The 19639-nt window shown below is 53.7% G+C and overlaps 4 protein-coding genes across 10 annotated transcripts in view; 1 reads left to right on the forward strand and 3 right to left on the reverse strand.

Annotated features, from left to right (window-relative positions):
• Positions 1 to 174: 174 nt before the first annotated feature.
• Positions 175 to 3617, reverse strand: LRRC73 (leucine rich repeat containing 73). 2 transcript variants are annotated; one of them, XM_069564573.1, is made up of 6 exons: positions 2738 to 3617; positions 1955 to 2115; positions 1481 to 1603; positions 998 to 1098; positions 628 to 850; positions 175 to 498 (listed from the first exon to the last, which is right to left on the reverse strand). In XM_069564573.1, the coding sequence occupies exons 1-6, from the start codon at positions 3007 to 3009 to the stop codon at positions 428 to 430; spliced, it is 951 nt and encodes a 316-aa protein (XP_069420674.1). In that variant the 5' UTR covers positions 3010 to 3617; the 3' UTR covers positions 175 to 427. The 2 variants fall into 2 exon arrangements, with proteins under 2 accessions (XP_069420674.1, XP_069420675.1); XM_069564574.1 differs by lacking the exon at positions 1481 to 1603.
• A 1618-nt stretch (positions 3618 to 5235) lies between these two features.
• YIPF3 (Yip1 domain family member 3) lies at positions 5236 to 9685 on the reverse strand. Its single transcript, XM_069564582.1, has 9 exons — positions 9307 to 9685; positions 8508 to 8705; positions 8219 to 8325; positions 6907 to 6952; positions 6674 to 6766; positions 6387 to 6518; positions 6087 to 6200; positions 5796 to 5919; positions 5236 to 5697 (listed from the first exon to the last, which is right to left on the reverse strand). Exons 1-9 carry the CDS (start codon positions 9385 to 9387, stop codon positions 5549 to 5551), a joined length of 1044 nt encoding a protein of 347 aa, XP_069420683.1. The 5' UTR covers positions 9388 to 9685; the 3' UTR covers positions 5236 to 5548.
• On the forward strand, positions 9408 to 17527 carry POLR1C (RNA polymerase I and III subunit C). Of its 6 annotated transcripts, none has more exons than XM_069564584.1 (10): positions 9441 to 9769; positions 9889 to 9960; positions 14318 to 14425; positions 14638 to 14770; positions 15057 to 15176; positions 15264 to 15416; positions 15569 to 15718; positions 15835 to 15951; positions 16066 to 16225; positions 17120 to 17527. In XM_069564584.1, exons 1-9 carry the CDS (start codon positions 9701 to 9703, stop codon positions 16182 to 16184), a joined length of 1041 nt encoding a protein of 346 aa, XP_069420685.1. In that variant the 5' UTR covers positions 9441 to 9700; the 3' UTR covers positions 16185 to 16225; positions 17120 to 17527. The 6 variants fall into 6 exon arrangements, with proteins under 6 accessions (XP_069420684.1, XP_069420685.1, XP_069420686.1 ...); XM_069564585.1 differs by having other exon boundaries at positions 16066 to 16198; XM_069564583.1 differs by lacking the exon at positions 17120 to 17527 and having other exon boundaries at positions 9408 to 9769; positions 16066 to 16422.
• Positions 16303 to 19639, reverse strand: part of XPO5 (exportin 5) — a 43982-nt gene continuing 40645 nt past the window's right edge. The window contains exons 29-32 of the mRNA XM_069564575.1: positions 19389 to 19496; positions 19119 to 19256; positions 18777 to 18941; positions 16303 to 18628 (exon numbers count right to left, since the gene is read on the reverse strand). Of these exons, the coding sequence (XP_069420676.1) occupies positions 18494 to 18628; positions 18777 to 18941; positions 19119 to 19256; positions 19389 to 19496 (546 nt within the window). The 3' untranslated portion in view covers positions 16303 to 18493. The remainder of the gene's footprint in view (positions 18629 to 18776; positions 18942 to 19118; positions 19257 to 19388; positions 19497 to 19639) is intronic.

Raw genomic sequence — 19639 nt, forward strand, 5'->3', positions numbered from 1 at the left:
AACCCAGGTCCTAGAAGTCAGACCTGAGCCAGACCTGCTTAAGACATTTGGGGCCAGTGGATACTGCCTGGAGCTTGGGCCATAGGGTAGCACTGCCACCTAGTGATGTCTAGAGGTATTTCCAGTTTCTCCCCTACTGCCGTCCCCCAGTGACCAGAGCCACACACCAGGATATAGAGTTCATAAAATCTCTTCCGAGCCAGCGGTCTGCAGCCAGGGCTGCCAACAAGTCCAGAAGCATTGCCTTGGGTTCCAGCGCCCCCGAGGATTTTGTTGAGTCACAGCCTCCAGAGCCTCCCACCACACTGCCAGGAGCTGCCAGAGCCCCAGGCACCACCACCCCTCATCCCCAAGCCCCAGGGTCTGACCCTGACATCTGGGGCAAAGTGCTGGAGACACAAATGTAATGATGCGCAGAAACGGAGAGTCACATCTCAGTCTCAGCCAACAGGCTGTCCCCTAGTCCTGATGTCATTAGCACCATCTGAGAGCTGGGATCTGTGGAAGGCAGAGGGGTGTTCAGACCACCAGGCATCCCTCCTCTGGGGACCACAAACAAGTGGCCTAAGTTTCCCACACCCTGTCTCCCTGGTCTCAAGCCTCCAATCAACCTCTGGGGGCTCTTACCACTGGGGCCCGTCCAGGAGCTGCTGCCCCTCTGGTGGGCAGCAGGCTCCCGTGCTCGCTGTCGTTCCTGGGTGTCGCCCGGCCCTCCTGCCACCTCCTCCTCCTCCTCCCCCTCAGAGAGGAGGTCACAGATCTGCTGCTGCAGCTCCGGGCTAATGCTGTTCTCGGCCAACACCAGACTCCGCAGAGCTGTAGGGTAATTTTCTACCATGTCCAGCAGGGTCTGCAGTGGGGAAGGATATGGAAAAGAGTGAATGCAGTTAATGCGGCTCCTCAGGCTCCAAGCTGCCACCCCTTTGGTATGTCCACAGGACGTATGTTGAGGCTAACCTCAATCTCTGGTCCATTCCCCAAAGTGAAGACTTCTCACCTGAGCTGACTGGTTGGTGAGGCCTGTGCCCTCCAAGTCTAGGACCTCTAAGGTGCGGCTGGAGGCCACAGCTACAGCCAGCATCCCTGCCACGTGGTCGCCTGGGGAGACAGCACACACACACTCACCTGTAGTCATTTGCAGGCCTGCTAACTTTCCCACAGCCTCCCCATCACCCTAAACACCTGAGATCCCACCCCAGGCCAGGAAAGGCTGGCAATTGGTAGATGGCCAGGAGGGGAGCATTGTGACTGGCCAGTGAATGGATGAAGCCAGCCAGGCCCCAGGGGTGGTGATGGATGCTCTCATCTAACTGTTGGTCAGCTGGTCCTCCACATCAGTGGCTCCTGTACTTCCACCCACAACCCTCTTTTTCCTTTCCGTCGCCAGTGTAGTGGTTACCATGGCAACCGATGGTCCCAGGTTCTTGGAGCTGGGGTGAGGGGCGTGCTGAGAATCAAAAGGGACTTTTGCGAGCCTCACCCAGGGGGTTGTAGTCCAGATTGAGGACGCGGACCTGGGAGCTGTGGGCCACGGCAATGGCGAGGCGGCTCCAGCCCTTAGGGGTGATGCCAGGATTAGCGCTCAGTGTCAGCTCCTTCAGGCCTGGGCAGCATCACAGTGAGAAGCCAGGACGGGGAAGGTCAGGCCCTTTTCCAACCCCTCCCCCACCTGGGGATCTTTGGGGTGTCCCTAGTGACTGAGAGCCACGCCACCCCCTCCACAGAGCTTCAGGGACATTAGAGCCCCATGCCCTTCCTGCCTGCTGTAGCCTGGATTCCTATGTCTCCATTCCTGCTCAGCTCCAACTCTCCCTCCTTGAAAGGATCTGAAAACCATTCTCACCCACATAGTTAGAGCCCTCTTCTCCGGGCCGGGCCCCCTCCCCTCTCACTTAGTTTTTTGCTTTTCATTAAGGCCACATCAGCCCTTGCCCTCAGCAGGGCCCTTGCTCACCAGACTTGGCCCCGTCAGGCGGGAGGAGGCCACAGATGAGGTTGATGGCTTCATCACCCAGCATGCAGTCCCCCAGGTCCAGTGCCACAAGGGCAGGGTGGAGGGCCAGGGCTGGATTCAACAAGGCCAGCCCCGCGTCCGTCAGAGGGCTCCCATGCAGACTTGAGGGGTAAGAGCAGAGAGCAAAGGTTACTGCCATCATCAGCCCTGTCTGTAAGGGGGAAGGCGCACCCTCCCTGATGGTGAGCCCTAGAGGTGAGGAGGACATTTGGTCACAGCACATGGGAGAGGCCCTGGGAAGGAAGAAAGTTCTAGATTCTGAAAGAATGCAGTTAAAAGAAGAATGTGGCTTCTTTTGGGGGGCAGGGACTAGGCCCCAGATCAGAACACAGAGAAGGGGTGTGTGGGGATGGTATTTTGGACATAATGTATGGGCAGGGATCTAGTCCTCAGGGGAGGATTCCTTCTCTGGGGACCAAGCAGCTGCCCAGGAGAAGCCACTGGGGTGATCGGGTTGGGAGGTACAAGGACTCTGCCAGGGAGGGGGTGGGTATCCTGTCTCACTTGGGGTGGGGCTGGTGTTCACGGTCTGGAGATAAAGCAGGAGCTTGGAGGGTGTGGTGGAGGTATGGTCAGAGAGGAAAGGTGCGTGAATAAGGGGTGAGAAGGTAGGTCAAGTGCAAAGACAGGTCAAAGGAGGTGTGGGAAGGAACAGGAGGTGGCAAGAGGAGTGAGAGGAAGGGGTGTGGTGCCCAGGACCCCCTTTCGAGAGAGCACACTCACAAGAGGGACTGGATGGAGCGGTTGGTCCGCAGCGCCTCCGCCAGCTGCTTGATGCGGTTGGGACTGGACACGACGCCCAGGTTAAGGTTGAGCTGCGCCAGGGACGTGGCCCCGGCCAGGGCCCGGCAGATTCGGCCGAAGTCGCGGTCGCAGAGACGGCAGCCGCGCAGTGAGAGCAGGCGCACGGCGTTGTCGCGCAGGCCGCGGCAGATGTCCCGCACCTCGGCGCCTGACAGAGGCTCCCCCGAAATCTGGATGGAGCTGGGCAGCATCGTACCCACGGCTGGGCCGCCGGGGCCGGGGCCCGGGCCGCGGCCGAGGTTGGCGGGGCCGCGGGCGGGGTCGGGGCTGGGGTCGGGGCCCGGGCTCGGGTCGCGGACGCAGAGGGGGTAGCGGGGGCGGCAGAGGCGCAGGAGGCGGCGGCGGCGGTGGAGGTGGCGGTGGCGGCGGCGGCGGTGGCGGTGGCGGCGGCGGCGGAGAGGGGCGCCGGGGCCGGCCGGGATTGCGGAGCCGCCGAAGTCGCCGGCCGGGCTGAGACCGCGCGGCGCTGGAGCTGGGACGGACCGTGGGGTCCGTGTCTGGGTGACGGGCCGGGGGGCGCGTTCCGGGGTCGGGAACGCTCCTCGTCCCTCGCGGTTGCGGCGGCGGCTCAGGGACCTCAGCTTAGGACGCACGGGACCAGTCTCCACTCGGAGGCCGCATCTGCTCTCTCCCTTCCTCCAGCCCCGCTCCCCCTACCGCCTCGTAGGGAGAGCCCGAGGCGGCCAGGCCGGCGGGCCGGCAGGCGGGCCGGCAGGCGGGCAGAGGGCGGCGGACTGCAGCCCCGGCTGAAGCTGCTGAGCCGGAGCGGGCGGCGGGTTCCCATGGCAACGGCCGCGTCACCACCGCTCGCCCCGCCCCCTGCCCGGCCTAGGCCACGCGGGCCCGCGAGGTTTGCGCACACCCGGTCTTCAGGTGTGGACGCCCTTCCCCTGGGTGTGGGGCCAGACGACAGGTGGAGAGTAGGTAGCCGGGTGGAAGCCTGGGTCGGGAAGGGGATGGGGAGAGAATAGAGGCACGTCACGTGGAGATGGCGTTTGGGACTATTAGTGTACCGGGTCCTTTTGCTCATTTTTTCGTCGTGCCTTCGCCGGGATCCAAGGCACGCCTCTCTCTCCAAGGCGGGATCCCCGCCGCCTACCGGCTCCGCCATCCAGTTTCGAGGTCCCTAGGGCCCTTTAATCTGCGCCTCGCCCCGCCCGTGCGACGAGAGGCGCCGCGTGCGTGGGGATTCCAGCCGCGTGCCCCTTGCCATGATGGCTGCGGCGCAGCTGCGGCTCCCGGGGTCCCGTCCTGGCTGAGACGGCCCGAGTTGACAGGCCCAGTGGAACCCTCAAAGGGTCCTTGGAGCAGGTGAGCCGCGGGTAGATGCAAGGTGCTGGTGCGGCTCCTTTCCCAGGTGATCAGGGCGCTGCTGATGCTCTGACGTTCTCAGTACCCGTGGAGACTGGAGTAGCCAAAATGAAAGGCGTGCCAGGATAGCCGCCTGGAGTGGTTTTGCGGCCGTGGATGGTGGCTGGAGCTTTCAGTAACGGTACACTGCTTAACACAGGCAGTGCACTTACAACTTGGTCCACTCCCATATGGTCGTATAGGGCAAACCCTAGGCATGTGTTTTTTAGTTCCCTTATTAGAAAAGAGAAATGCTGACCCAGATTTACTAGGGTAATTAATTTTTTAAAAATGAATCATACAAAGTAGTGAAGGGAGGCCAAGGATCCTGTTCCTTCCATTAACCACCCTAAGTAACTCCTTAGGTGGAACAGATTAAACGGCTAGTGGGGGTGGATGTGCTCTCCTACTGGTGGTTATTGCTTTTAAGAGAAAAGACTGAGAACTGAAGAAAGCTTTGTTGCTCTGGCCCCATATAACCAGGGCAAAGCCAACTTTGACTTCAGATGTGAACTCTCACAGGAAGATTATCCTTACACAATGACCCAGGTGCCAAATGACCTTGTTATGACATGGGGTTGCATCTGGAAAGTTGTGTCCAATTGTCACTGCTCCATAGGCATCCCAAGAGTGACACGGAGGCCAGAGTCAAGCTGGGTGCACTGTTCCATCAGATTCCTGGCTCTTGAGCTAAGGCCTCCGTGATGCTGCACGGATTCTCATTCCCTCTGCCTTGGGGACAGGCAGTCTTCAACACAGTCCGGTGTAGTCTGGACTGCCCCACTCTAGTATTAGTATTTTTGGCTATGCCACTGGCGGGTGGAATCTCAGTTCCCTGACCAGGGACTGAACCCAGGCCCCCTGCAGTGGAAGTGCAGAGTCTTAACCACTGGTCTGCCAGGGGAAGTCCCTGGGCTGTCTGACTTTCCTTCTGCTTGCACAGGGGTATACTTCAGGGAGGAACATGTGACATGACCACCACTGACAGAATAGGGAAGTGCGCAGGAAGAGGGGTGGCAGGGAGGACCACTAGAATGGGTAGCTGCAGGCACAGACTTCAATCAGTATTTTAATTACCAAGTCTATATTTAGCAAGACAATGTGGGAGAGATAAAGAGGAAGGAAGGGGTAGGTGGTGAGAGGGCCTCCGAGGAGCTGACCCACTTTCTGCACTGGCTGCAGAGCCCTGCAGTCCTGGCCAGGAGTTCCTGGCCTTGTGCCCCCAGAAGCCCGACAGGCATCGAGGCGATACTTAAGTGGCAACAGCTCTGTGGCAGCTGTAGACCCCATCAAAGAGACACACGTCATCAGTACTGTCCTCTAATCTTCCTCTGCTTCACCGCTGGGGGAAAAGGGGCCGGCCAGGGATTTCAGGTGGGGTCAGTGTGACTGCAGGGTCACGGCGACAGCCCTGGCTGTGGCGTTGAGCACGGTGGTGGGAAGCCTGGCAGCAGGGAGTGCAGCGGGGATGTCTCTGGGGACCCTCTGTATGGGCGGGATGTTGGGGCCCTCCAGCGTGTCCAGGATCCCTGAAAGGAGGAGGATGCAAAGTGAGTGAGGGTTGGCAGGGTCCTGCCCTGGGCAGCTGTCCTTCCCCTCCCCACAGCCAGGCCCTCCTGACACTCACCCTCTACCACCTTGTGGTAGGCAAAATGCAGATAGAGTAGGAAGAGCATGTGCAGGGTAGCCAGGGTGCCACAGAGGAGCAGCCGCTGTGTGGGGCCCACGGTCCGTGACACCAACACTGCCACCTTGGGCAACAGGAAGAGAGCTCAGAGGCCTGCTCCAAGCGAGTGGTGTGAGGAAGGCACTCTTACCCAGAGCAAAAACTCTTTGTGGGATTGGACTTGAGCTTTGAGCTGTTTTCCCCACTCCCTGGTAGGGCAGCCCACCCCTAGAAACCTGCTGCCCAGCTTACCATGCGCAGGGTGGACAACCCACCCACCAGCAGCCAGAAGAGGTAGAAGAGGGCATGGAGGTGGACGTTATAGGTGACGAACAGGACGATGCAGTGTCCGAAGAGGCCGTAGCCCTAGGAAGGAGGAGGGTGGAGAGGAAAGTCGCTCAGACTGAGCTGGCCTCATGGGGACCTTGGAAAATGAATGGTCCACTGGCCAGCTCACCCCATTCCAGACCCTGGGGCCCTAAGACAGGTGCAGACCAGAGCCTGGTTACTCCTTTAGATCACACTTGCCCACCACTGTGCTGGATTCCTTACCAGCAGTGCCAGCATCTGGAGCATGGTGATCTGTGCGTTGCACAGATAGGCGAGGAAGTAAATGAAGGACGAGACGCCTAGCCAGTAGCCGAAGCAGGTGCCAATGGCTGTGCCCATCAGGGTGCCCTCCCGCTGTGGGGTGAAAGCTCTAATTAGTTCTGTGAGGCCTCTGGTCTCAGTCTCACCCAGGGCCTCCTCCCTCAGGGCCTGCTTCTATCCACCATGTCTCTGTGGGCAGCTTTCAACTCATTTCAGTCACCCCCCGCAAAGTCCTCTGTCCTGCTTACGATAATGGTGTCAGATGTCTTCATCCCATGGAGGAGGATGGCCACCAGCGTGAAGACAAGCATGAGAGGTCCATAGAGCTCACCTGCGATTTTCTGTCAATATACCAACTCATTCAGGCTGGGGGGTACAATGGCTCTTCTGTTGATGTCTTCCTGGGCTTTGCCTGGTGGCTCCACCCCCTGCCCCAGTTCCTCCCCCTGCTCTTCCAGACATGCTACGCTCCCCTACTCACCTGGGGGAAGCTGACCATCTTGATAGGGATCATGGATTCCAGGAGCCTGGGAGGGGAGAGGGGAGAGGAGAGCAGATGAGAGCAGAGGCAGCACCAGGCCCTGAGGTTCTGGAAAGCCTGAATCTTCCTCATCTCACTAACTGAAGAGAACATGCCGGTTGTTAAGGAATAAGAGGGTACTAAAGACAGACGAGCGAGGAAATCACTACACTGCCCCTGAAAATGCTTTCAGGAAGAACAGCCCTGACGCTGTGCCAACTGACGCAGCAGTGACACGGGGAATCCAAAGAGACCCCTGGGCCTTTGGGAGGGCTTGACCGTTTACCTATGTGACCGGTTCCCCTTTAAAAGACATGCAAACCTCAGCAGAGATGCAAAGATAAACCCCTGGGAAATGTTTAGAAGGAAAGTTGTCACTTGCGAGAACCAGGATGCCCCCGGCCTCTTTCTACTTATCATCCCTCCAGATACCACACTGAGCATTTTCTTGAGAAATATATTTGAAGTGGTATTAAAATTCCAGGCAAGACAAACAGAAGTACCCAAAACTTCCCCACTTCTTAAGTGAGTAGCTCCTAGTAGTACCTTAGATCCTGACTGGATTTTACTTCTGAGAAAGCGCCCTGTCCAACCCTCCAGCCAACCCTGGGTCAGGGGTCCCTCCTGGGTGTGTCCCTTCATGGCAAATGAGTGCTTGAGGGCTGCCCTTGAGTTAGGCATCCCATCTTACATCTAAGGTTCCCAGACACAACTACTACAGCGCCTGATGCACAGCCAAAGTTAGTAAATACCTGCTAAGTGGTAGTGGGTATTTGATAAGCACTAGTTGAATTAAAGGATGAACAAAGAACCAAGCCAAGATTAAATCCAGTTCTTGAAGTCATTCAACAACTATGTACTGATATTCAGATTCAGAGGCTGTTCTGGTCCTGAGAATTTAAAAGTAAACAAAACAGAGCCTGCTTCTGAGGAAGTCTTTGGAAAGAGAGACCCAGGAATAAGGAAGTACAGCACTGCTGACATGTTACCTGGGAGAAGTGCAGAGAGCCCTGCTGGAGCACGAGGAAAGGACAAACCGGGTAGGGGGAGCAAAGGAAGTGACATTTGAGCCAAGCTTTGAGGGAAGATGAACAGTTTATTAGATGGAGAAGAGGAGGAAGGCAGTGTGTTATCACTACGCCCTGTTCTATGACAAGAGGAATGGTGTGGCTGGGTCATAACAAGGCGAGTCTAAGGGTTTGATGTCCGGTTGTAGTTTGGATGAAGGACTGGGTGTTAGGAGGGCAGTTTCTGTCAGGAGGAGGAGCCTCACCTGCTTCGCACCTGGGCTGGCTCCACATCAAAGTAGGGTCTCAGGATGTCGATGTTGGCATACAAGCTGAAGGCTCTGGAGGCTTGTCTCTTCCCTGCCTGCCACATCTATAGCAAGGAAGATGGGTGGGGTGAAAGGGTGCTGTCAAACTCTTGGCTCTATGTTACTTATTTTTTATCTGATTTCAAAATGGTGTGAACTGGACAACCTGGGGTGGACTTCACCAACTCCAGAACCAGAGGTCTCCTCGGTATACTTTTCCACCTGTCAGGGAGCCAACTGTGCTTACCTGATCAGCCACCTGCCGGCTCAGCTGTCCCTTAAAGCCCTTCATCCCCAGGAACTCCCCATCCTCTTCTTCAGCAGCAGCTGCATCAGCATCCACTTCTTCCTCACGCAGGCGCTGATGCAGCTCACCCATGTCCTCGAAGCTGGAGCCTGAGGTATCATCCATGTTCTCCATGTCAATCACTGCTGAGCCCCCACCCTGTGAAGACAACAGACCCTAGAGTGCAGGACCTTTCTGCTTCGTCCAGTTGAGTCCTTCTCCGTTCACCACAAGGTTTGGGGCTAGGGGACTTGAAATCGCCACAGATGACGCCACTCTCTTCTCCTCATTTGGTCTCAGAACCCCTGCTTGTTTGGTGCTCTGTTCTAGTCTGGGGAACCTAGTCCCTGTCTTCCATACACGGCTTTTTCCTACCTTCCCTACCAAGGCCCCAAAGGGCTGCAAAGTGCCCATTTCCTTCATCTCTCCCAACCCCAAAACAAGGCTATGCGCACCAAGTGTGGTTTTGGCTAGTGAATCCCATCCACCCCCAAGCCCACTCCCGCCATGCCTGTCTCCGACTGACTTTCCTAAACTTGTGGAAAGCAAGAGCAATTGGGCCCAGATACCTAAGGCCCCTGGCTGGAGTACCAGTCTGGAGCTTTAAGACCAGCACTAGCCCCACTGCCTTTCTTGTGCACGAAGACTCAAAAGAAGATAAAAAGTGTTGCAAATGGACCAGACTTCCAGGCTCTGAGGGAGAGTTCAGGGCGGCTGCCGGCCCAGGGGCTGCGGGCAGCCGGAGCCGTGGGGCCATTACCTGGATGTTTTCTTCGAACCCTCCCCATTCCGGGCCGGTCCCGTTTCGGGCGCCGCCAGCCGGCGCCGCCGGAGTTGCCATGTCCCTCGAGGGCTCCCGTCGCTGAAGCCCGTGCTTGTCCCGCGCGCGGAGGAGGAGTGGGAGAGATGCGGGCCTGAGAAAGGGACAGGTCTAGGGACAAGAAAGAAAGGTACTATGGGTCGGAATGCAAAAAAAGGAGAAACCCGGATGTTTGGCTCAAACCAACTTCCGGTAGCTGGGGACGTGGACGGAGGCAAGGCACAGTCTCGCGATATTTAAGATTCTAGGAGGTGGTGCGTTGCTACAGAAACGGAGGCGGACGACTAGTGCGCACGCATCAGTTAGGTACGCTGGTCACGTGGAGGAGTTGAAGATGGCGGCGGCCCAGGCTGTGGAGGAAATGAGGACCCGCGTGGTTCTAGGGGAGTTTGGGGTTCGCAATGTAAGTCTTGTGGCCTTCAACTCGGGAGCAGAGTGAATCAGGGATGAGTTGGCGTCAGAGTGGGGACGGGCTTGGCCTCGCTGCCCCTTCGCAGACATTCTCGTCTCTCTTTGCTCTAGGTTCATACCACTGACTTTCCCGGTAACTATTGCGGCTACGATGATGCCTGGGACCAGGACCGCTTTGAGAAGGTAGGTGGAGCTGGAACTGTGGGATCGGACTTTGTGATATGAGCAACCTGTGCCTTAGAAGCTGTCCTTGTAATTTCCAAGGCGCAGCAGAAAAGGGCAGCTTGCAGCAAGGGGCAGAGGGCGGTAGCTGGAAGCGGGGTTGTAGCTTCCCCCACCGGTAGTCCTAACTACGACCACAGGAGCCAGCAGTTAGGGCTAGAGTCCCTAGTCCTTGTCTGCCTAGTCAAGAACGAATTCAGGCGAGGAGGCAGAAGGTACAGAGTAAAGTACGAAGTTGATTGAAAAGAGAAGTACATGTAGAAAGGCACACGGGCAGGACCCTCCCATGGGATGCACACTCACCTCTTAGCCAAGATGGATCTGGAAGTGAAGGCTTCTGGGAAGAGCAAGACTCGTTATGGCCTGAATTATCCTCTGACTTTTGACCCCAAGTAGCCTTTCTGCACTTGTGATGTATCTTCCTTATCCTAAAAAGGGGGAAGCGGAGATCCCTTAATCCTTACTCAGACGAGGGATTTCGCCTTGCTTTGTTCTTGCTATAATTATTTCTTCAAGATATTTACTAGAGACAAAGACTGTTGACTCTGTTTCTGTTCTCTCTTCGTTTCTGGAGGGCAAACAGGAGGCTGATAGGAAATTCCTCAGCTGGAGCTCGTCTGTCTCCTGCCATACTTGTGATGTGGGACATGCTAAAGTAAAGGTCCAGGTTCTTATTCTACCTGTCCAAAGTGCAAAAAAATGTCACACAGAGAAACTGAGGTGTAGAGAGAACAAAGAAGCAATTTATTAAGGAGAAGGGAAAGTAGGCACTCACAGAAGAATACGAGTGTCCACACGAGTGAGGAGCCCACCTGAGGGTCTTTCTAGCCCCACTCCATTATTTTAATTCCTTGAATGGGTGCAGGTTTCTTTGTTGTTGTTCTTCAGTTGCTCAGTTGGGTCTGACTTTGTGACCCCAGGGAATGCAGCACGCCAAGCTTCCCTGTCGTTCAATATCTCCTGGAGTTTGCTCAAACTCATGTCCATTGAGTCAGTGATACCATCCAACCATCTCATCCTCTGTCACCCACTTCTCCTCTTGCCCTCAATCTTTCCCAGCATCACTCGTTTGCAGTGAGTCAGCTCTTGGCATTGCGTGGCCAAAGTATTGGAGCTTCAGCTTCAGCCTCAGTCCTTCAATGAATGTTCAGGGTTTATTTCTTCTAGGATTGACTGGTTTGATCATTTGATCTTCCTTGTTGTCTAAGGAACTCTCAAGAGTCTTCTCCAGCACCACAATTCGAAGGCATCAATTCTTTGGCACTCAGCTTTCTCTCACATCCATGCACGGCTACTGGAAAAACCATAGCTGTGACTATATGGACCTTTGTCAGCAAAGTGATGTCTCTGCTTTTTAATGTGCTGTCTAGCTTTGTCATAGCTTTTCTTCCAAGGAGCAAGTGTCTTTCAAGGCTGCAGTCACCGTCTGCAGTAACTTTGGAGCCCAAGAAAATGAAGTCTGTCACTGTTACCATTTTTTCCCCGTTTGTCTGTCATGAAATGATGGTTCAGATGCCATGATCTTAGTTTTTTGAATGTTGAGTTTTAAGCCAGCTTTTTCACTCTTCTCTTTCACTTTCATCAAGAGGCTCTTTAGTTCCTCTTCGGTTTCTGCCGTTAGGATCGTGTCACCTACGTATCTGAGGTTATTGATATTTCTCCCAGCAATCTTGACTGCAGCTTGTGCTTCATCTAGTACTCTGCATATAAGTTAAATAAGCAGGGTGACAATACACAGCCTTGACGTCCTCCTTCCCCAATTTTGAACCAGTCCATTGTTCCATCTCCAGTTCTGACTGTTGCTTCTGGATCTGCATACAGGTTTTTCAGGAGGCAGGCAATGTGGTCTGGTATTCTCATCTCTTTAATTTTCCACAGTTGTGATCCACACAGTCAAAGGCTTTAGCTTACTCATTGAAGCAGAAGTAAATGTTTTTCTGGACTTCTCTTGCTTTTTCTATGATCCAGAGGATGTTGGCAATTTGGCCTCTAGTTCCTCTGCCTTTTCTAAATCCAGCTTGAACATCTGGAAGTTCTTGGTTCACATACCATTGAAGCCTAGCTTGGGGAATTTTGAGCATAATTTTGCTGGCATGTGAAACGACTGCAGTTGTGCAGTAGTTTGGACATTGTTTGGCATTGCCTTTCTTTGGGATTGGAATGAAAACTGACCTTTTCCAGTCTTGTGGTCACTGCTTAGTTTTCCAAATTTGCTGGCATATTGAGTGCTGTACTTTAACAGCATCATCTTTTAGGCTTTTAAATAGTTCAACTGGAATTCCATCACCTCCACTAGCCTTGCTCATAGTAATGCTTCTTAAGGCCCACTTGACTTATTTGATTAGGGACGGTCTATTTATTATTGGGAGGATGGGTGGTTATAACAGCTTCTCTTGTGCATCTGTCTCCTAAAGCCACCACACTAAGAGCTTTCCCCCCTTTAATTTTCCCTTGGAGTGAAACACCAGGTTGTATAGAACCTTTATTGCGCATGCTTGGCCAAGCTCTGTTGGGTTACTAGTCAGGGTTTCCGATATAGGTGTCACAAAGTTTAATCAAGGTTTAATTCCTATTCCTGATGCCACTTCTCCATGCTTCATCTCATTCAGTGCAAAACAAGGAGAGGTGGCTTTGCCTTTTGCCTAATGTCTATGTATGATGAGGCCAACATAAACAAATGACTCCAGTGTAATGTGGCAAAGGCAGCTGAAAGTAAAAAAAGATGATGGCGGTAGGGTGGAGGTCGGGATTTTTTTGGGGGGTATCCCACACAGACACTTAATCCAGAATGGGAATGGGGAGCAGAGGTATGGAAGATTTCCTGAAGGAGGTGACATCTAAGTTCGGCCTTGAACAAGGAGCAGAGGCTGAGGAGTGTGTAAGCAGCTCAGTGGTAGGCAAGATTGAAGTGCATTTTAGGCACCAGAGGTGATAGGGAGCTCTGGAAGAGTTCTTAAGCAAGTAGGATCGTATCTGCAAGCTTAGAGGTAGAGGATTTGAGGCTTGTCCTGTGGGGTGTGCACAATTTGTGATAGTTGCATAGGGAAGTTGAGGCTGAAGGCAGAAATGAAGAGTGTGATGATGAAATAGAGCACAGGGGAGACGAAAGGTAAATTTGGCGGTTGCTTGGATATGGGCTGTAGGGGGGAGTGTAAAATTACTGCTCTGATGGGTGGTGGTCATTTAGCGATAAGAAATCAGTCTGGGGAAGGGGACTGTTGGGGCATTCAGTTTCCTGTGAGTGAAGTCCAGCAAACTGATTTTATATATATATATGAGTTGTTCATACAGATTATCGCTGAAATCATGAGCAGGGTTGAGGTCACCCTGCTGCTACTGCTAAGTCACTTCAGTCATGTCTGACTCTGTGTGACCAAATAGACGGTAGCCCACCAGGCTCCTCCGTCCCTGGGATTCTCAAGGCAAGAACACTGGAGTGGGTTGCCGTTTCCTTCTCCAGTGCATGGAAGTGAAGTCGCTCAGTCGAGATGGACTCTTCGAGACCCCGTGGACTGCAGCCCACCAGGCTCCGTCCATGGGATTTTCTAGGCAAGAGTACTGGAGTGCGGTGCCATTGCCTTCTCTGTGAGGTCACGCTGGAGAGAGACAAAAACTTGGGAAACAGTAACATTTATATAGTAGGTAGAAGACTGTGGATTTAGAAGGATTGATCAGACCAGGAGGAGGAGATTGATGCTCTGAAATCAAGGCAGCCGAGTTTGGAAACAGGCTTCTCTCAACAGTCCCAGGTGTAGCAGAGGTGTATAGTAAGATAAAAGTTGAGCAGTGTCAACTGGGTGAGCAGTATGTGAGCCTGTTCTTAGTAACATAGCCTCTGTGAATGTGGCTGGAAGCCATATTGCAGAAGGTTTTTTTACTTTTTGAGGAATTTGTAAGAAAATTTCATTTCTGGTTGTGCTTGGTCTTTAATGGGCCTGGGCTTTCTCTAGGTGCAGTGAGTGGCTTCTTACTGCGGGGCCTGCTTCCTGTGGGGCATGGGCTCCTGTGGTGCTGGCTCAGTAGTTGTGGTTCATGGGCTTAGTTGCTCCATGGTGCGTGGGATATTCCTGGACCAGGAGTCGAACCCGTGTCCCTCCTGCATTAACCACTGGACCACCAGGAAAGTCCCTGCAGAGGGTTTTAAATGAATGGAAGATAAAAATGAAGGCTTTTCCAAAATCAAATGAAGGATTGGGGGAGAAAGTAAGGTCTAATGAGGGACATCTGGGCAAAGGGAGGTTTTTGAGGGGAATGTCAGGTGGGGAGGTATTGCATATACAGAAACAGGCTTCATTTAGTGTCTCTCCTATCCCTTTAGAATTTCCGTGTGGATGTGGTACACATGGATGAAAACTCATTGGAGTTTGACATGGTGGGAATCGACGCAGCCATTGCCAATGCGTTTCGGCGCATTCTGTTAGCTGAGGTATCGGTGGGCACGGTGGCAAAGGTGGGGTTGTGGGGGGGACCTCACTTGGGGAATTGTCTCAAGTGGTGTTCTTGCAGTGTTGCCGAGCATTCCTCCTGCTCATTCTTTGTAAACTTTTCATTAAGTCTCCTAGAGTGAGGTCTCGGTCTCCCTGTATCTGGACACGGGGGAGTTGCTGGGGGCACTGCAGGGTCTCTCTCCTTGGGCAGGTGCCGACCATGGCTGTGGAGAAGGTCCTGGTGTACAACAACACGTCCATCGTCCAGGATGAGATCCTCGCCCACCGCCTGGGCCTCATCCCCATTCATGCCGACCCCCGTCTTTTTGAATATCGGAACCAAGGTGAGGGTTTGAGAAAATGACATTTTGGGAAAAGGGGGGCCGTCCTCCTCTGAAAGGGGTTCTGGAATCAGACTGCCTGTGTTCGAATCCTCTATTATTTACCTTGGGACCCTGGGCCCATGACCCATCTTGGGGTGCATCTGTGCTCTTCTCTGTGAGAACACTTACCCTCGCCCTTCCTGTGTTTGCCAAGAGAATGAGAGAAATGTGCCAGGCAGGCGGCGTGGTGCCTGGTGCTGATGTCTCCGTCAGTGCTGTGAGTGCCCCACCTTCCCCCTTTGTGCAGGAGACGAAGGCGGCACAGAGATCGACACCCTGCAGTTCCGGCTGCAGGTCAGGTGCACGCGGAACCCCCACGCTGCTAAAGACTCCTCTGACCCCAATGAGCTCTATGTTAACCACAGAGGTGCGCGCCGGGGGCTGTGGGGGGAGGGGAGCTCATTCCCTGGTGGGCGCATTTCAGGGACTTGGGTGTGATGTGCTCCCCCCGCAGTGTACACCAGGCACATGACGTGGGTGCCCCTGGGGAACCAGGCCGACCTCTTCCCAGAGGGCGCCATCCGCCCAGTGCACGACGACATCCTCATTGCGCAGCTGCGGCCTGGCCAGGAGATTGACCTGCTCATGCACTGCGTCAAGGGCATCGGTGAGACCTTTTGACTACACTGTCAGTAAGACATGACAGGAACTCAGCTGAGATACTCCCAACAGGCAGAAAGCCACTGGCCCTTCACTCAGTAGCTTAGGGAATGTGAAGAAGGGTCTCCTCCCAGGCTCTGAGTGCCCTCTTTCCTCCAGGCAAAGATCATGCCAAGTTTTCACCTGTGGCAACAGCCAGTTACAGGCTCCTGCCAGATATCACCCTGCTGGAGCCTGTGGAAGGGGAGGCGGCAGAAGAGCTGAGCCGTTGCTTCTCACCTGGTGTTATTGAGGTGCAGGAAATCCAAGGTATGGGATTTGGGATGGTGTGTAAGCCCGGCCCTAAAGCATATTTCCTTTGAAGATAGCAGAGAGAAATTCAAGTTGTGGGCTCATGTATTTATAATATGGTTTGTTTTCATTAGGTAAAAAGGTGGCCAGAGTTGCCAATCCCCGGCTAGATACCTTTAGCAGGGAAGTCTTCCGGAATGAGAAGCTAAAGAAGGTTGTACGGCTTGCGCGTGTTCGAGACCATTATATTTGTGAGTTTCAAGTTGAGGGTGGGACGGTGGTGGTTTTTTGATGCCACAGTTTGCTGGAGGTCAGACGTGGAATCTAGCAGTATGTGTTAAGGCGCGTTTCTCTCTGGTCCCCAGTTTCTGTTGAGTCCACAGGGGTGTTGCCACCAGATGTGCTGGTGAGTGAAGCCATCAAGGTGCTAATGGGGAAGTGTCAGCGGTTCCTGGACGAACTGGATGCGGTTCAGATGGACTAAGGCTACGCTGGATGGTATGGCCAGGATCGGATATTCCTGAGGCAAGCTGAAGACTTCAGGTTCTGCCCTGCCCCCGCAGTACTGCTACTGGGACCCCAGAGAGACTAGGGGGCCTGGGTTTTCTGGGGACAATTCCAGCTTTATTTTCAGTCAATACATTTTGTTAAATGTGCCACAAAATGTGACTTTTATGCCTTTGTAAGGCCTTGGTGTAAATAAATTCACATCCAGACAAAAATCCCTTTCTTGGAGACCATTTCTTCAGTTTCCATCCAGAAACACGGGGCCCCACCTCGCGAGATTTGGCATTATTTAGCAGTTAGGAATTTTGGGCTCAGACATGACTGCAGGTTCTGGGCTAAGTACCTCTGAAGCCCCAAGAGAATGCCAAATGGGGGCACAAGCAGACCGCAGGAAAACAGCGTGTGCTGCTCACCTATTTCCTGGATACGAGGACGTTCCTGAGAGAAGAGGGTGTTCCATGGCAGTCGAGTCACAGGGCCATCAAGACACAGGCAGGAAGAACAGTGCTCTTTGGACAGCCCCTCTGGGTTAGGTCCAGCGGCCACCAGTGGCAACACTTGAGAGGATGCAAGGACTACCTGGCCTACATGTCGTGGAGAGAAATCCCCTGGCTGGCATGCTATCTTAGTTCAAAGGGAGGGCCTGGTGGAGCAGGTCTCCTAGGCAGTTCCTCCTGTCCAGCCCCGTTGGCAAGATGCTTGTGTGGAACAGAGACCCTGGAGTGTGTCACTGGTTTGAAAAAGGCAGATGGGGCCCTTTCTGTATGAAACTGAGATTTTTACTGACATGCAGATGTGCTTCAGTTAAATGTTTCTACAAAAAGATTATATAAACAATAGAAAACTTCTAGCATGAAGTCACTGGATGTTAAAAATATTACAACACAATAAATACAACTATACCCTCCACAGCCCCACCAGAGAAGAGCAGGCAGCTGATAAATCTGGAGGGAAACATGCGGAGATGGCCTTCACAGTGGACAGGAAGCCCAAAGCACCACCCAGGAAGAGGGGACGGATCCAGCCTGTGCCACAGAGGGTGCTACGTGGACTCCCAAGTCTTTTCCAGCTTCACCTCTTCCTGCCCCCACCTGACCTGGGGCCATACCAGCTAAGAGCTGCAGCTTTAGTCCATGCACTCTCTCTGGCTCTCACTGAAAAGCCTGGTCAGTGGATTGGACTGATGCCAGGCCTCTGTGGGGAGCACATGAACACTGTGGAGTTTAACTTAATTCCCACACCCATGTCCCCTCTGCTTGTAGGGCCATCCAGTGATGTCTAGAAGAGACTGGAGACTCACAATATAGGCTCTGATGGGAAGGCATGTTTTTTTCTTCTGCAAATGGCCCATGAGGGAAGTGACCAGGACCCAAAAAAGACCATGAGATTTTTGAAGGCACCTGGACTCAGCTAGTCCTAGGAGAGGAGACCAGTGGCTAGCTGCTTGTCACAGATATAGCCTAGTTGGTCTGGATTTATCCTTGAATGCCAGTGACATCACATGACACTAGATAGGGTACTGTGGCTCTTGTGTCTGAGTGGACTCTGGGGGCTGGGGAAACAACACTGAGGATTCGTGGTGGGACAAAATATGTGAGCTCTAAGGGGTGTTAGAGCACTACAGACCCTGGCCCGACCCTGGCCCAGCCCTGGCCCCTGAAGGGATGGATGTTTGATACTGTACCCAGAGCTTATCAGTGGCTCATACCACGGATCTCCTCAGGCGACCAGATTCTTGCTCAAAGTGGGAACTGGCCAGATTCAGTTCAGCACCTGACCCAGATACGCCCCTGGAGAATGGGGAAGGTTCTTGTCAGCCCGGCAGCAAGGGGGCTCAGTGGAACTCGCAACAACCCAGGAGAAACTCTGGCACAAGTAGTTCAGGGCTGAGCCCTTGCCGCAAGCCTGGCTGGTCACAGCATTGGGTGTAGCGCCCCTAGTTACCACTCTGCACAGGTGTATGGCTGCCTGGGCACGGGAGGGCTTGGGGAGAAGGGCCGCTCTGCTCTAGCTTTTCTCTCTGGGAAAAGGCAAAACTCCAGAGGATGGGACATACCTGGGAAATCTAGACAGAATGGTGTAAGCCCTGACTCCCTCTCTTGATACTTGAGCACAATGACTTCCAGCCCTAAACAGGGCTCGCTCTCTCCAGCTCCAGCCCTGGATCTCTCTCCAGGCTGACGACGGTGGAAAGTGAGGTGGCAGTGGAGAGGGGCCTAGAGATCAGCTACACAGGGGAAGAAGAGATGACAATAAAGGTCGAGGAAGGATGCGCAACAGCTTGATTTAGGGTTCAAAGATGGTGGCTAGGCCACCCTCCTCATCCAGCGCATCTGTCTCTGGCATTGGCTTTGGTTTTTTGAAAAGTGAGGGAAGATTCTTAATGTGAACTTCTTTCCGGAATTGCTCGCCCAGGGGTTTCTGTGGAAGACAAAGAGAAAGAACTAACGCTGGGGCTTGAGTAGTGGGTTACTTTAAGGATTATCTTACCGTAATGCGCATGACCACAGCTGGTTTCTGAGGCGACTGCAGAGGTGGTTGGGAGCACTAAAGAAAACGTGAGACCTACCCCAATGCACCCAGCAATGAGGCGCTTGAATTGGTCCTTCCGGCGCTTGTCAGCCACTTTCTGCAGAGAGGGGTTCAACAGCTTGCAGTCAAACTGGTCCAGACAGTCCTTCTGAATTTCTGGAATCTGCTCCATCACAGCTCTTATCTCCAGGTACCTGGGCCGCTGAGAAGTAGGGATAAACCCACTCAATGGCATGGGTCTGGGCCCTGCCACACCCACATCGCAGAGGCAGCACTAGCAACTTGGCAACTGCCTGCATTGTATTAAGGCCCCAGTGACTGGAAGCGGCCTGTGAGGGATCAACTGCAGCCATCCTGCCTGAAGGCTTTCTCCACTCACCAGTGCCTCATATATCTGGAAGGCCAGGTGGACCAGGGAAGCCATGCAGCCGTCGTGCTGCCCATGTGTCTGTAAGCCCTTCAGCACGCTGGTGAACAGCCATGTAACAGCATCTGCGAGCAGTGTCCCTGACAGCACCTGGGGAGACAGCTGTGCTCAGGGTGAAGGGGGACTCTCTGAAGGCCCCAGCACCCGGGTTCGTCCGACTGATTCAATCCCCATGACCCCAGCGTTTCATTGGAGGTGAGGAGGAGGGATGAGGAACCATACTTGTTTGAGGAGAGGCCAGCAGAGCTGTGTGGTCGTCCTCTGGCAGGACAGAGTGTCCTTCCAGGCCAGGGAGTTGAAGGCCGTAATTAACAGCGCTGTACAAACATCCTAAGGGAAAGGAATGAAGGAACACAATGAGAACTCAAGCACAGTGTTCTCTGTTATGCATCAGGAACTAGGGTTTCAATAGGTAAGCAGGAAAATGGTAAAAGCAGCTACTGAAGAGATGGGAGTTTGTTTCTGCTATGTCT

The sequence above is a fragment of the Ovis canadensis genome, chromosome 20 (genome assembly GCF_042477335.2).
Source record: "Ovis canadensis isolate MfBH-ARS-UI-01 breed Bighorn chromosome 20, ARS-UI_OviCan_v2, whole genome shotgun sequence".
NCBI classification, from domain to species: Eukaryota; Metazoa; Chordata; class Mammalia; order Artiodactyla; family Bovidae; genus Ovis; species Ovis canadensis.